Genomic DNA, 16,417 nt, shown 5'->3' on the forward strand with positions numbered 1-16,417 from the left:
TAATCGCTACAATAATCATGAAAGTCTCTAGATTTGATCATAAACCATGTAGTTTGATTTTTAAAGAGATCGAACCTCGCAGTATAATTTTTGTCTTTGCGCATTAAGAAGAGAAAGAAATTTACTGTAATCGCTGGAATAAAATTGACCATTTCTTACTGTCATCCAAGTAATTAGTTATTTCACTTGTGTGTAATTTTTTTCTTTTGCGCGTTTGAGATACATTTTCCAAAGAAGTAGAATAATCGCAGCCTCATAATATTCTATTTTAGATAAATTTCAAGTGACACTTCTTTCTATAATTGAACAAATAAGAAGGTAAGACTACTTTGTTACCCCAATAGAATTTCGACACTTTGTTTGTTGACAATTTAGAATGACAAAAAAAGGGTATATTAGAAACAAAAAGTAGAAATCTATCAAAGTAATGTTGACAATTTAGAATGACAAAAAAAGGGTATATTAGAAACAAAAAGTAGAAATCTATCAAAGTACAACACCTCTTGCAGCTATATACAGAATTGATGGTAAAAGGGGAAGGAAAGGACATCCCTTTTATTTAGGATACAACTTCTAGTTTAAAACTTTGATTACTAATTAATATTTAATAATTTTTTAATATCTACAAAACATGAATCCAGTTGTGAAATTTGTTGTTATAAAAAAAAAAGTTTGTTATTATTCATATATTGAGAAAATTAAAATGATGAGAGAGTTTAAGCTTGTGAATAACCTTTATTACAAAATAATATGTACATTAATTGAAAAATCGACATAGAGAATAAATTTCTTACCATCAAATAATGCAGTCAAAAGCAGGGTATCTTAAGGTAATAAGTCATATTCCCAAAAAATAATTACAGAAATTCAAGAACACAATTGATATTAGAGGCTATAATACCTTGATAAATTTACTTTCGGTTTAAGAAAATCCATTCCTATTAGAGATCAAAATAAAAAGTTTCACTTCCAACCCCAGGTCCTAAAACAGAATGAAACAAAACAGAAGAGAATAAGATCAATTGATAGTCATAATTACATGTTGATGAATCGACAAAAATCAAAACAAAGTAAATAAAATTAGTTCATCCCCCAAATAAGATCAGATATAGAAAAACAAACTGCGTCTAAAGATAATTATTATCAGAAAAAATATCATATATTTGAATTACCCAAAAAGGATATTAGAGCAAATAAGATTACATCAAAGTAATGATATTCCAAGCCAAAAAGTTACAAAAAGATAAAAGGATAATATTCCAAACTTGGCATAAGAAATACTATTTTGTCTCTGAATAACTTTTCACCTTACTATCATAGTACTATGAAAATGAGTTAGCAACAAAAAGATTTCTACCGGGAAAAAAATTAACCGGCGATTTCTAAAGCTTTACCTGTTACAAGGTCCTTCATATCATTACTGCCAGATTGATCATATGCTGTGCCTTCAAACTGTGAGGTATGAATTGGTAATATATTGCCTTTGTAGTGATTAAATATAATATGTATAATAATGATAGGTACTAAATAGGATAGTAAATATTGATCACTAACTGCTAAATCTGGGTTACGTGCATGTATTGAGGAATTGTAAGAGTCAATATTGGACATGGCACATTAAACATAATTAAGAGAGTTTAATGAGTGATTTATTAAGTTTCTTTACATGACATATAAATGAAAAAAATAGGTAAAAAGTCAAAAAAAAGAGAAAAATAAATAAATAAAGCCATAAAGATGTGTCACATCTTTATATTATATATAGATTTAAATCCACAGCAAAGACCACCAACCAACTTGAAATGAATGGTTTAGTCCCCTGTAGACCCCAACATCAGTACTATGATTTGTGGTATAAATATATCTCAAGAACCCCAGTTGAAAACGGGGCAAACCCATAATTTTCTTTGACCCGACCCGATTAGTTCAAGCTAATTCTCCACTCAACTTCCTTAATTCACTATCCCCTAAATTTTGGGTTCATGCATCAACCATTGGTTATTTCAGTTCCAGGTTAGTTTAATTTTTATCTCAATTTTTTCAGATTTTTTAATATAAATTCTTGTTTTTTTTTTTTCCTTCTATGGTTCTTGAAATTGTTAATTCAAAGTTTTGATTTTTAGCACTTGGGGAATTTTCTTGTGGGTTGAATAACTGTACTTGTGTTGTGTCTTGCTCTCCTTTGATTCCTACTACTATGTGTTGTTTTCTGTTGTTTCTTTGTACTTCCATTATCTTATTTATACGCGGTAGATGCTGCCTTTTTTTTTCGGACTGCTTTATCATATTTTTTCGCTTTCGTTAGCTTCATTTTCATACTACTTTGAAAAACACTACTTTGACCAACTTAGCTTGTCCTTCGTCATGTTTTTTCTTGAGCCAAGGTTTTTTTGGAAACAGCTTCCTATACTTTACCCACCCCAGACCAGTGGCGGAGCCAGTATTTGCGATAAGGGGGTTCAAAATATGAAGTAAACACACGAAGAAGTTCAAGGGGTTCAACATCTATTATCTAAACATAAAAAATAATTTCAACCATGTATAAACAGTGCCCCTGCCTCAGACCCCACCTTGTGGGATTTAAGTATGTTGTTGTTGTTGGAGCCCCCTTTGACTAATGAATGACATGTTATATGAGTATCATATTCTTTGACCTGATTAGATTAGAGATTAAGTGCAGTTAATGAAGTTAATAAAATATGGAGAGATTGACATCCTATAAGTCTTCTTTGTTTCTTTTTTATTTTTTATTTATAAGTCTGACTGTCCTATAATTCTGAAGCTGACTTGGAGTTCAATAAAGCTCTGTAAAAGAATTTATGGTTATCTGTTTAATGTAAAAATTGTGAACTTGGGAAATAATTGAATCTTTTATTAATGGTTTTTTTGTAACTGATTTAGTAGTGGTTAAAAAAAAAAAAAAAAAACAACTGATTTGGTAGAGGCAAAATAGAACAATGGAAGTGCTTGCTGAACTTTATCTTAACTTTTGGAAAAAATGGAAACTTATTCTACTATCTTAGGCCTCTGATTTTTCCTTCCTAACTAGTATCTCGAGCACTTGTATCCTGTGCTGCTGGGAACTCTTCAAAAATACCAACGGGTGTGTGTCAGATCCTCCAAAACCTATGTATCCATTTTTAGGGGATCGGACACGGGTCCTGCAACATTTTTGGAGGGTCCTGACAACATAGCTTCATCCAAGGGTATGGCTAGTGGTCAATGAAGTAGATCAAGAACAATGAGGTCTCAGATTCAAAAACATTAGGTGATTTTTTCGCATCTGTCCAAGCCTTGGTAGACACAGTTACCCGGTACCTATGCAAGTGGGTGGTAGCAGGAACCCCATGTAATTAGTCGAGGTTTGCACAAGCTAGATTGAAAACTACGGTTATTGAAAAAACTAGTATTTGGGCACTCAATATGGTGGAGCTGAAGACATTGATCACGCTGAATGTGTTTGCAGCTGAACTATCTTGGGGTGTACTATTTGTACAATATATGAGTAATGTGTTATTGGCCCTATGTAAATTGGAAAAAGGAAAATATGGAACTTATGCGTTAATATGCCAATTGGACAAAGATGATATGGACTATATGTCTTTATTGGTTAATATGCAAATTGAAAATTGGAGGATGTGGACTTTATGGTAATATGCAAATCGGAAAAGAAGATAGCGAGGAAAAGAAATTAAAAAAAAAGGAAAATAGTGATTCTATGGGTGTAGAAACGGAAAGCTGCTGAGTTCAAGTAGTTACTTGACATTCTGCAGAAACAAAAATCAAGTTAACAGCCTTAAAGACTGTTATATGTATTTTCCTCTTTGATCAAGTTAATGCCAAATTCTCTAAGAAAATGTCATGTCGTCGATACTAGAGCATTTTATGTGCAATCCAACTGTATGGTTTTGCTTATTTTTCCTTTTGCTTAAAGGTGAGAATGTAAAGTGCTCCTTACGTTTATAAGGTGGCAGTGCCTTGAATGATAAATGCATCACAACGGTTAATAGTTTGGTAAACTCTGCAACTTCAAATAATTACCAGTAGTCATAGTGTGAAGGCGCAAATGTAATGTCCCTTCGAGGACCTTCTCCTTATTCTGAGCATTGTGTTGTCTGGTAGAAAGTTTCTAATCTCTAGAACCTATGGCTTATGCATGCATAACTCTGAAATCTTAAATTCTGAGTTTACTAGATAACGATAGGTGTCCAATACACTAAGAGCACATATTGAGGATGTGTTTGATATGAAGAAATTATTTTCCTATAAAATGTAATCCTGGAAGATAAGTGGCTTTTTTACTTATTTTGTGGTGCTTGGTAAGTAAGCAAAACATATTATCCCAAAAATATTTGTATATAATTTAGGCAAATACTATGGGGATGGAGTGGTGTGGTGGTAGCGGTGGGGATGGGAGCTCTGGGGGATGGGGTTAGGGGTAGGATGTATTGGAGGGTGGGGAGGAGACAATGAACTTGGAATGCCAGGTATGGAACTTGTTTTCCCTACTCCCATTAGGAAAGTCATTTTCTTTATTTTAAAGTAACTTGTTTTCCTAGAGAAAATGTTTTTCAAAAATTTTAACCAACCAAACATAGGAAAATTGGAATAGAAGATATTTTCCTCCATACCAAACACATCCTGAGTTTCACATTCTGGCAGTGGTTAAGCACCTGAAATGTTAGTTTAGCTTGAGATTGCAATATGTTGTTGACTTTTAATGTCCATAATTTATCTTTTTTTTATATATTCCAAGTCCTTAATTATTAAATGGTTATTCATTCAAAAATCCTCACTTCAGGAAGACCACAATTATAAATTCTGCTTTCTACTTATGAGTCATTCTTTGGCTCATTCCTCTGATCAAATGCCGTTTCCTCATGTCGTTTTTTGAAAATTGACATTTCTCTGTGATTAATGGCTTCTTGTAGAGGAAATAATGGATGAAGCGCGGCCGCCACCAAAGTCATTATGGCAATATATCTCAGCCTATTGGACCAGGCTTTGTGAAATGTATTACAACAAGCCGATTTCACACTGGATTCTTCTGTTTCTAAGTGGTAGCATCGGGATGCTTGTTGCGTTCCCTGGTTCTAGCCTCTTGTCCCGTATATATTTCGCAAATGGCGGGAAGAGCAAGTGGATAATTTCATGGGTTTCAGTTGCAGGATGGCCTCTGATGGCGATCGTCCTAGTTCCTTCCTACTTCTTTCTTAAAGTGTTCCCGACGCCACTTGACTTAAAACTAACTTTATCTTATGTTGTATTGGGATTCTTGAGTGCTGCTGACAACCTCATGTATGCGTACGCCTATGCCTACCTGCCTGCATCGACCGCTGCTCTTTTGGCCTCGACTTCGCTGGTGTTTTCTGCACTATTCGGATATCTTCTCGCGAAGAACACTATGAATCTATCAATTATAAATTCTATCGTGATCATTACTGCTGCCATGACGATCATTGCTCTTGATTCTAGTTCAGACAGGTACGTAGGGGTATCAAATGGGCAGGTTGGGCTAGATTTGGGGTTTTAATGACCCCCCCCCCCCCCCCCCCCAAAAAAAAAAAAAAAAAAACTTAATTGGGCTGAAAAGCGGGTCATAACTCAACCCGTCCAATTCTTAATAAATTTTAATTTCTTTGTTTGTTCTTTTATTAAAAAAAATTTAAGTACCTAATAGAAATATTTTTTTCTTTATTATGTCTATATATAACATATCAAATAATAAAGATGTCTTTTTGAAGTTTTTTTGACAAGGTTTCTATGGGTCAATTTGGTCTACATATCAGTCCAATTTTAGATGGACCGAAATGGCTTGAGTAAATGGGCGGGTCACTTGAGTGAGTTGGGCGGGTCATGTTTTCATGGGCTAATTTTGTCGCCTCTCCAGGTACGGATATATCACGGACCGTCAGTATATTATTGGTTTTGTGTGGGATATACTGGGATCTGCGCTCCATGGTCTAATTTTTGCCTTGTCCGAATTAGTTTTCGTGAAATTACTTGGTAAAATGTCCTTCCTTGTTGTTCTTGAGCAGCAACTCATGGTTTCCCTCTTTGCCTTTATATTTACAACAATCGGACTCGTTATAAGTGACGGTTTCCACGGGATGAAGTCTGAGGCAACTACGTTTGAGGGTGGGGCAGACGCGTATTACTCGGTTATCGTTTGGGGAATAATCACGTTTCAGTTGGGAGTCTTGGGAGCCACCGCAGTTGTTTTCCTCTCCTCTACTGTCTTGGCCGGTGTCCTTAACGCTGTTAGAGTACCGGTTACAGCCATTGCAGCTGTGATATTGTTGCATGATCCTATGAGTGGTTTCAAGATCTTGTCTTTGATTATTACATTCTGGGGATTTGGCTCTTACATTTACGGCAGCTATAGCCCCGCGAAAAAGGAAGCTGTGGGAACTATTTCTTAGTTTTTGCTGTTTTCGCCATTATTTCCATCCTTCACACTATTGATATAAGATTGGAGAGCACAATGTATATGTATATGATATGTACTGGCTGGTTCAGTTGAAATGGAACAAACCATTACTACAACTGCTGGGAAAATGAAGTTGAAACAATATACAGTCAGAAGGAAGCAAAAAAGATAAACTTTCCTGCCATTTCACTATTCCATTGTAGCAAGATGTATTATACTCTTGTTGAGCTATAGTAAAATGTCAAAGTTGATCCCTATGCTTTTGATGTATTTGCCTCTCTTATCATGTAAGTGGCTTAATATGCTAGTTATGAGAATTTTAGAGCAGAGGGTTTGAAATCTTTATTTGAAAATTCAGGTTCGCTATAGATGGTATTCATTGCAAGTGATGAGCTTTTTCGTGTTTGGTTGAATACAGAATTTAAGAAAAAAAGATAGATACTTAAAATTTATGATCTATAACAAGTTATAAATATTTGTATGACTATAAATTATCTCATAAAAGGAAAGTTAAATTGTTTCTAAATAAGAAAGTATGATATTCTTTTTTGAACAATCTAAAATGAAAAGTATGATACATAAAATGGGACGGAGGAAATACTGTCTAATGTGAAGAAAAAGTATGATACATAATGCACAATCTAAAATGAAAAGTATGATACATAAAATGGGACGAAGAAAATACTATCTAATATAAAAAAATTCCGTTGCCGGGACTTGAACCCGGGTCTCTCGGGTGAGAGCCGAGTATCCTAACCAACTAGACTACAACGGATTGACGTTCATATGTGTCGTGTGATATTATTTATACCTTATTATATTAGTCCGCCAGTAACTCTGTAGGAATGTCATTTAATTAATGTAACTCTCATGGTCAGTTTACCAGCTTAATTGTCTTAAACAAAACAATTTAATCAATTAGAAATTTATTTATTTTTATAGAGAAGTACCTTAGATTTAGGATAAGTGGAAGTAAGAGCGAGTACATGCATTTAGGGCTGTTCACAGTTTTGGTTAAAACCAAAACCAAACCGAAAATTTAACCAAACCGAAAATTTAACCAAACCGAATAAAATAACCGACATTTGGTTTAGTTTGGTTTGGTTTGGTTTTAAATTTGAAAAACCGATAATATTTGGTTTGGTTATGGTTATAGTAAAAAATAACCGAATAAATAACCGAACCAAACCGATAATTATATACATAAAATTTATAATTATTTATATGTATAATATTAGCTTTTCATAAATAATTAAAGATATTTTATACCTTTTAATTATTAATTTAATTTTGGTCTACTTATTTTTAAGGCCCATGTCTTAAAAGAATATGTCCAACAATCCAAGCCTAACTCTAATAAGTATTTTGAAACCTCTGTTTGACTTGTTCTTTTGAATCTAAACTGCGTTGCAAGTTTGGTCCACCTGATTTGCCAACAGCATGTCTTTCCCTCAATATGCAGCAAAGTTCACCCTTGTGGGCCATGAGGAAAAAAAAGCTTCATAAGAAATTTGAAGAATGTAGAGAGAGAATATTTGAATTGTCACGGCTAGTCATAAACCGAAAAATCGAACCAAACCGAACCAAACCGACAATAACCAAACCGGTGGTTATTATTTTACTTGGTTTGGTTATGGTTTTAGACATTTAAAAACCGACTAAATTGATTTGGTTATGGTTTTAACCAATAACCGACCCAAACCGAACCATGAACACCCCTACATGCATTCCAGGTTTAGTCAACAAGAGAAGAGAGAGAATGAAGTGAGACTAGACGAGATTGCGGTACCTAAATATAAGACATTTAGATATTTAGGCTCGTTGTTTCAAGAGAATAGAATGATAGATGAAGATGTTACTCATATGATTAAAAATGAATGAAATAGATAGGTGCTAGTGGGGTGTTATGTGATAAAAGAATGTCTACCAAAGTGAAACGTAAGTCCTACTGAACAACAATAAGGCAATGTTATATGATAGTGAATGTTAGGCAGCCAAAGTCCGACATTTTCATAAGATGAGTGTTATCAAGATGGCGATGCTACGATAAATGTGTGGTCTTACAAGATTAGATAGAATTAAAAGCAAGTAGAGCACATTGAGAATAAAATGCGAGAAGATCACTTAGAGATGGTCTGGAGTTGATCTACAAATGCATCGATCAATAGGAGTAAAATTATCGTAAGTGAGATAAGGTAGAACTAAAATCACATGGAAGAAAATTATCTCGAAAAATCTACAAATTCTTAATATCAATAGAGACTTAGCTAAAGATATGATACAATGAAAAAAAAAAAAAGATTCATATAGGTGATATTGATACCTACTAGTTGAAAATAGGTTTTAAATTTTCTTTTTAATATATTTTAGACTTGTTAAAGCTTTTGCAATGTTCAAGTTCACAAAACACACGTTTTGCCTAAATGAATTTAAGAGGAGTAGATCTTTCATCAAAAATTTAGGTTCGAAATCAAGCATAGATGTTTGAAGTTCAGAGAGTTGTACAATTCTAGCCAGTTATGAGGGTGAAAGAATATCTTTAGGCACCAAAAAGCCATACATATCAATTGTAAATTAGTCCATATAAATATGCCGAGCACCGCCCATAAAATTTTGGGTGAGTTAATGTGAAGTTCATTTATTAACTCAAATCATCTTGACATGTTCAGTTCAGCTCATCTAAAAATTACGCTGATTTGAATTATGTGAGTTCCCCGAATCGATCTATGAGAAAACGTCAAAAAAAAATTAAATATTTTTTTATTTTAATATGTTTATACATCTATAATAAATAAATAAAAATTATTAATTTTATTTGGTAATTAAACAAACTATAATGAAAATAAATAAAAAATTACAAGTAAGAATTGTACATTGAACTATGACTCATTGATTGGTTCGGCCTAACTAACTTTTGAACAAGGTTAGACAATAACCAATCTTGAGACAAGGCAGTCTTTAAGAGAAAATTAAACAACTTGAAGAAATAAGATAAATGTCTATCAAAAAGCAATGGAATTCAATTCTTTTCATGACATGGAGAGCCACTGTAAAAATTGTGAACAGTGACAAATTACAGCTGTTCTACCTAAGAATCAGATCAAGTTAAGGAGACTGAATATAGGGGAAGGTGGGAGAAAAGGAGGTCCTCACACTCAAATCCTTTGGGAGGAGAATGTGAAGGATTTGGTTTACACTAACTGTTTGCTAATGGCTGCAGGTACACAATCTAACATAAATGGAGGATTTTTAATTCAACAGGTACCACGGAACAACCACACTGAAGGAATACCAACAAGCAGCGAAACACAGTGTAATCAGGATACAGGAAACAGAAAAAACAAAAAGGAATACAGATGCATAGCAAATATGATCAACATCCAACTCAGGAAAGCCTCAAAGGGGATTTTAATTAATATAAGGTTGATCGATGTTCAATTCGTGGTATTAGCACCAAGTTGTGCTCAATCATGGACAAAAGTCAATTTTATATGGGTTAAATCACAAAGAGGAAGATACATATTTGCTCAACGAAGCTTTTCAATCGACACATAGAGACGACAGAACAATGGAGATTACGAAACAAGCGAGAATCAAACGCAGAGAAACAGAGAAGGTAAATATAGCAAAGAGAGAGGAAGGGACATACCAGATCGAATAGGAGAAAGGCAACAACAAGCTCAGTTTTCATACAGCAATCTCAGCATCACAAACGAGCTGGAATCGAAACAACTTCAAGATTTCAAGCTTTTGCTTATTGGAGATTCGGGTGTTGGCAAATCGTGTCTCCTTCTGAGATTTGCTGATGATTCATATCTTGCGAGTTACATTAGTACCATTGGTGTGGACTTTAAAATCAGCACAGTTGAACAGAATGGGAAAATCATTAAACTTCAAATTTGGGATACTGCTGGTCAAGAACGTTTTAGGACAATTATCAGAAGTTACTATCGCGGTGCACACGGAATAATTGTGGTTTATGATGTAACCGACCAAGAGAGCTTCAACAAAGTCAAGCAATGGTTGAGTGAAATAGACCGATATGCAAAGGATAATGTGAACAAACTTCTTGTTGGAAATAAGTGTGATCTCACAGCACAGAAGGTATTTTCCACAGAGACAGCTCAGGCTTTTGCTGATGAGATTGGCATACCTTTCATGGAAACAAGTGCAAAAAGTGCCACTAATGTAGAACAGGCTTTCATGGCTATGGCTGCTTCAATCAAGAACAGAGTGGCAAGCCAACCGGCATCAAATGAAAGGACGAAGCTCTGTTGCCTTGATGATTATTTTGATGTGGAGCTGTGGTGAAGCTGGCAGGCAACAACACAAAGTATCAATTAACAAGCCTAGTCACAACAGACAAGAATGGACATGATGAAAAAGCAAAAAAAGGAACCAAAGATAGTGCATGATGCACTCACAGAACATAACTTCTTTTTAGGATATTTAGCATGTGTTTGCATTAAAAAAAAAAAAAAGGATAAAGGTCAGGTCCCATGCTGCGCAAAGACAAAATAAATGGTCATTTCATAGATATGTAGGGAAAAGCAACAAATTATTGTATAGCTTTAATGGGCCTTACAGATTTCCTTTCAGATATTTGTAAAGAATAATGTCGAAATTTTGAGTCGTAGATCAGACTACGAGTATGTATACATCTTACTTGTTGCTCAAAAAAAAAAAAAAAAAAAAGCTAGCATCAGTATGTGGACTAGAGGCATCTCATTCTTTCTCCAGTACTCATTTAAAAAAACACGTTAAATAAATGTTGTCATTTTCAAGATTCTTGCTCGAATTGACAAAGAAAAAAAAAAGAAAAAAAGTTAGTGAAAGATGCCCATCATTTGGATATATAAAAAGAAGGAATAGATTCCTCCACTAAATTATTTGCTGTAGTTGATTTGTAATGTGACTTTTATAATTAATTTGAATAATAGGAAATAAATTTACGTTGATAACTTTTCAAGGAAAATATTTGATAAGTTCCCTCTACTATCTTGATCGTCTTAGTGTCGTAAATCAATTTGTTTTTCTTAGTTAAACTAAGTAGAAATAGTACCATAATAAACATGTAATTTTAAGCGTAGATTGAACCTTGATATTTTATTTTTTAAAATATACTCTCTCCGTTCACTTTTACTTATTCACTTTTAACTTTGCAAACCCCTTAAAAAATAATAAATGAAGTGTATAATTTATCAATGTACCCATATTAATTGGTGTAAATTTTTATTAAATTTGAAAAATGATTTGAATTGAGTGTTTAATACTATAGGTAAAACATGAAAAAAAATTGTCTTCTCTTGATATGCTAAAAGTGATAAATAAAAGTGAAAATTTACTTTTAGAATATTGGACAAATAAAAGTGAACGGAGGGAGTACTTCCCGTCCATTTTTACTTGTCATGTATTGATTTGACATGCCTATTAAGGAGCCAAAAATAGAATTACAAGTTTACTATATTCCCTCTAATTATTGCTAAGTAATCTAAAGATTGAAATGAAAAAAAAAACATATTTTAAAAGTTGTGCAGCCACTTTCTCCAACCCACTAATTAATGATAAGAGTAAAATATGTATGCATTGATAAATTATTTCTTGATTTTTCAAATTAAATAAATAAAAATTAATAACTATTTTTAATATACAAAACAAGTAAAGATAGACACGGATATTTAGAGATAATTTTTACAAAGATAGAGGCATAAATATGACATAGAGCCTGTTTGGATGGACTTATGCCTATAAGGTGCAAACAGCTTATAAGCTAAAAAAAAATAAGTTGGGTAGTCTAACTTATTTTTTTGGCTTATAAGTTATTTTCAACTTATAAGTTGTTTTAGATAAGCTAAGTCAAATGAGCCCAATTATTTTTTTGAGCTTATTTTAAGCACAAAATGACTTTACGCTAGCCAGTCAAATACTCAAAAAAGCTAAAAATAACTTATAAGCAACTTATAAGTCAATCCAAACGGACTCATAGTCTATGAAGGAGTATTTAATTGAAATTAAAATAGAGGACCCGCAATTTTATGGTCTTCATTTTCCTCCCTTTCTTCTTTCCACGTCTTTTTCTTCCTCCTCAGTTTTCTCTCTCCTCTTTCCTCTTTTTTCTCATTCTCTCTTTTTCATTAATTTTAAAACCAATTCTATTATATACAGATCAAAATTCTTTAAGTTATTCATCAATTTCATTATTCATTTTTTCAATTTCTTTTTAAAAATTCAGTTAACAAGCTTAAATGAAAATAATTGGCACTTTCAAAAAAGTTTAATGTAAAAACTGATAACCAAAAATGAATTTAAGATACTTCTGAAAGTAAAAATTCCTTGGGAAATTTATTAGACTTTTTTTTCCCTTTTGGTATATATTCAATTCAAAGTTTCTACATTCTGCATCCAATAAATCTAACTTTCAAAGTTGCTACATTCTGCACCCAATAAATCCAAATTTCAAGTGCCATCAAAGTACCTTGACTCTAGGGGTGTGAAAAAACTCCTTTAACCGATAAACTGAACAAGCAAAGTATTCAAATACAATTGTTTTGACCTCCCGTGTCTTTCACATAAAAATACTGAAATATACTTAAAAATGTAAATTTAATAAGACCTTATGTCCTTATTGGGTTATCGGTTTAATCGTTAATAAAAATTTAAAAATCAAAAATTAAATTGGTAGTTTAATTAAAAAAAATACAAAGTCATTTAAAAGATATCGATAAACCAATAACATTTCTTTGATTCAGTTTATCGATTAAACCAATGTTTTTTCACATCCTTAGATTCAGGGTCTACTTTGATGACACCTAGAATTTTGAACTTCTCGGATGCAGAATGTAGCAATTTTGAATTGAATATATATCAAAGTATCCTAAATTCATTTTAGTTTTCAATTTTTACATTTTTTTTTTCAAGTGTCAATTATTTTCTTTTAAGCTTGTTGGGACAAAGTGGTGGATCCCTCATTTTAATTTCAATTAAATACTCCCACACACATCACATCATACTTACACCTCTGCCATTGTAAAAATTTTCCGCATAAAATATACACAACAACAACAACCCAGTGAAATCCCACAACATGGGGTCTGGGGAGGGTAGAGTGTACGCAGACCTTACTCCTACCAAGGTAGGACGGCTGTTTCCGAAAGACCCTCGGCTTAATAAAAAACATAAAAACATAAAAAGAGGTCAGATAAGGCTATAAGATTCAAAGCGATATGAAAATGAAGTAACGCAAGCGACACAGATAACATAGAATAATCAAAGCACAGGAAATAACAAATAATTGCATAAATCAGAGTACAAGAAATTATGCTACGATAATGTGACTACGAATAGGACAGGATAATGAGACTATCTACTAGCCTTCTACCCTAATGTGGGTCCTCCAAACCCTCCTATCTAAGGTCATGTCCTCGGTAAGCTGTAACTGCGTCATGTCGTGTCTAATTACCTCTCCCCAATATTTCTTTGGCCTACCCCTACCTCGTCTGAAACCATCCATGGCCAACCTCTCACACCTCCGCATTGGGGCATCTATGTCTCTCCTCTTCACATGCCCAAACCATCTCAATCTCGCTTCTCGCATCTTGTCTTCCACCGAGGCCACTCTCACCTTGTCCCGAATATCCTCATTCCTAATCATGTCACTCCTGGTGTGGCCACACATCCATCTCAGCAACTTTCATCTTTTGAACGTGAGAAATCTTAATTGGCCAACACTCCGCCTCATACAACATAGTCGGTCTAACCACCACTTTGTAGAATTTGTCCTTAAATTATGGTGGCACCTTTTTGTCACATAGCACTCCGGAAGCCCGCATAAGATATACAGATTTGCAAATATTTTAAAACTTTAATTGTTGTACATTAGATTCTAAAATGGCTTTACAGAGTCAAAGATAGAAAATTAAATGGGGTCGTACAAAACATTAAAATGTCCATTGCTAAGGCAATAATTACACGTAACTGTCAACACGAATTTGGTCATAAAGTCAGAATCCTCTTTTTGATAGGACTGTTTGCTGTTCAAAGCAATATCAAATTCTTTTAGGGAAATTAGCATTTTAGTCCCTTGAATATTAATAAATTATAATTTTGATCCTTGTAATTTTTCGATAAGCATATCTTTTTATATTTGATATTCTCGTATTTGTTCCCAAAACTCAAACTGAGATTTCTAATTAAGGGCAAAAACTAACTGCATTCGGTATTCACAACAAGGTCTAAACCATAACAACTTACCATGATTATATGATCTAATAATACGATAATACTCCCTCCGTTTCAATTTATGTGAACCAATTTGACTAGGCACGGAGTTTAAAAAATAAGAAAAGACTTTTAAACTTGTGATCCTAAATGAGTCACATATATTTTGTGTGACTGTAAATCATTGCATAAAGGTAAAGTGTTTCCAAATATAGAAAGAGGTCATTCTTTTTTGCACGAACTAATAAGAAAATAGGTTCACATAAATTGAAACAGATGGAATATATATTAACTGATTAACCATGATTAAGAAAGAGAAGTTTATAAAATGTATAGATACAAATCATGTACTTATCGGATGCAAATATGAGTAAGGCTAAATATTTTCATCTCTAAATAGGGCGAAACAAAATAATTCATCTCACTACAATTCTTATGTTGTGGTAAATTATGTCCATCTTACCATAATCCTTATGTTATGTTTCCCTCCTGAGTATGTTCAATCATGTGGGTTGAAATCCATAGGATTTTAGGTTTATAATTCTGGGAGGCAATAATATTAGGTGGTTTCTTCCCGCCTTGGTTGATTGAGTTATTTGATATATCTGCCGGTGAGAGGTAGTAGGTATCCTGTGAAATTAGTAAAGGTATACACAAGCTAACTCGAACACTATGAAAATAATAAAAGTATCCAGAGGTAGCAAGTATCCCATAACATTAATCGAAGTCCAGGCAAACTGCCTTGTGAAATAAAAATTGAGGTGCGCACAACTAAAAGGAACATCCCCAATGTATTTAAAAAAAAAGAAAAAAAAGAAATTCTTACTCTAAGGGGTCGTTTGGTAGCTCATTAGGAGCTAAGTTGTTCATGTATTAAATCATGCATAAGTAATACAATGTTCGGTTGCATTCTTTGCTATGTATAAAATTCAACACACCTAATACGATATTTGGTAATGGAATTTAGAAACTCGCATAACTAATACATGCATAAATTATAAAGATCATGCAAATAACTAATACATAAATACAAAACCCTTCATAGCCATAAAGCACTGTAACTAGAGGTTCAACCTCAAACTTTCGATGTGGGGTATAAATTTATATGTAAAAAATTATTAAAATTACGATAAATAATAGATATGGACCCATACTTTAAAATATAATGGTTCAATTCTAAAAAATTTAAAAAGTTGAACCCTAAAGTTTAAATCTTAGATCCGCTTCTGTGTACAACTAATTTCTGCATAAAATAATACATATAGATTCTCTCATAACTAATCTTTTTATTACTAATACATGCATAACTCAAACCAGCTGCTAAACTCCCCAAGGGGATTTCTTAAATCGCCTTGGTTGATGGATTTACTTGGTATTTGTGTTGATGGCAGGTAGTAGATATCACGTAAAATTAGCAGAGATGCACACAAGTCGACCCCAACACTACATGAAAAAATAACTAGATATATATCCCATAAAATTAATCTAAGGTTAGGATAAATTAATCTAAGGTCAGGATAAACTACGTCGTAAAATAAATCGAGGTGAGCAGAACTGAACCGAAGACCCCCAAATATATACTCTCTTTGTTTCAATTTATGTAAACATATTTCCTTATTAATTCTTGTTAAAAGAATGAATTCTTATATATTTGGAAACAATTAACCTTTATACAGTGATTTATAACCATACAAAATATATGTAAATTCATTTAATACTGCAAGTTTAAAATTCTTCTTTTCTTTCTTAAACTCCGTGTCCAGTCAAATA

The 16,417-nt window shown here is 33.2% G+C and overlaps 2 protein-coding genes and 1 non-coding gene across 3 annotated transcripts; 2 read left to right on the forward strand and 1 right to left on the reverse strand.

Moving 5' to 3' along the window:
• Positions 1 to 1,772: 1,772 nt before the first annotated feature.
• LOC132602967 (probable purine permease 5) lies at positions 1,773 to 6,815 on the forward strand. The gene is made up of 3 exons (XM_060315795.1): positions 1,773 to 2,013; positions 4,932 to 5,484; positions 5,891 to 6,815. Exons 1-3 carry the CDS (start codon positions 1,983 to 1,985, stop codon positions 6,420 to 6,422), a joined length of 1,116 nt encoding a protein of 371 aa, XP_060171778.1. The 5' UTR covers positions 1,773 to 1,982; the 3' UTR covers positions 6,423 to 6,815.
• Positions 6,816 to 7,132: 317 nt separating this feature from the next.
• Positions 7,133 to 7,205, reverse strand: TRNAE-CUC (transfer RNA glutamic acid (anticodon CUC)). Its single transcript has one exon. It is a non-coding gene; the product is annotated as a tRNA-Glu (tRNA).
• A 2,237-nt stretch (positions 7,206 to 9,442) lies between these two features.
• On the forward strand, positions 9,443 to 10,741 carry LOC132602785 (GTP-binding protein YPTM2-like). Its single transcript, XM_060315553.1, has 3 exons — positions 9,443 to 9,479; positions 9,651 to 9,874; positions 9,986 to 10,741. Exons 1-3 carry the CDS (start codon positions 9,443 to 9,445, stop codon positions 10,739 to 10,741), a joined length of 1,017 nt encoding a protein of 338 aa, XP_060171536.1.
• Positions 10,742 to 16,417: the final 5,676 nt, after the last annotated feature.

The sequence above is a fragment of the Lycium barbarum genome, chromosome 7 (assembly GCF_019175385.1).
Source record: "Lycium barbarum isolate Lr01 chromosome 7, ASM1917538v2, whole genome shotgun sequence".
In the NCBI taxonomy this organism is placed as follows: domain Eukaryota; kingdom Viridiplantae; phylum Streptophyta; class Magnoliopsida; order Solanales; family Solanaceae; genus Lycium; species Lycium barbarum.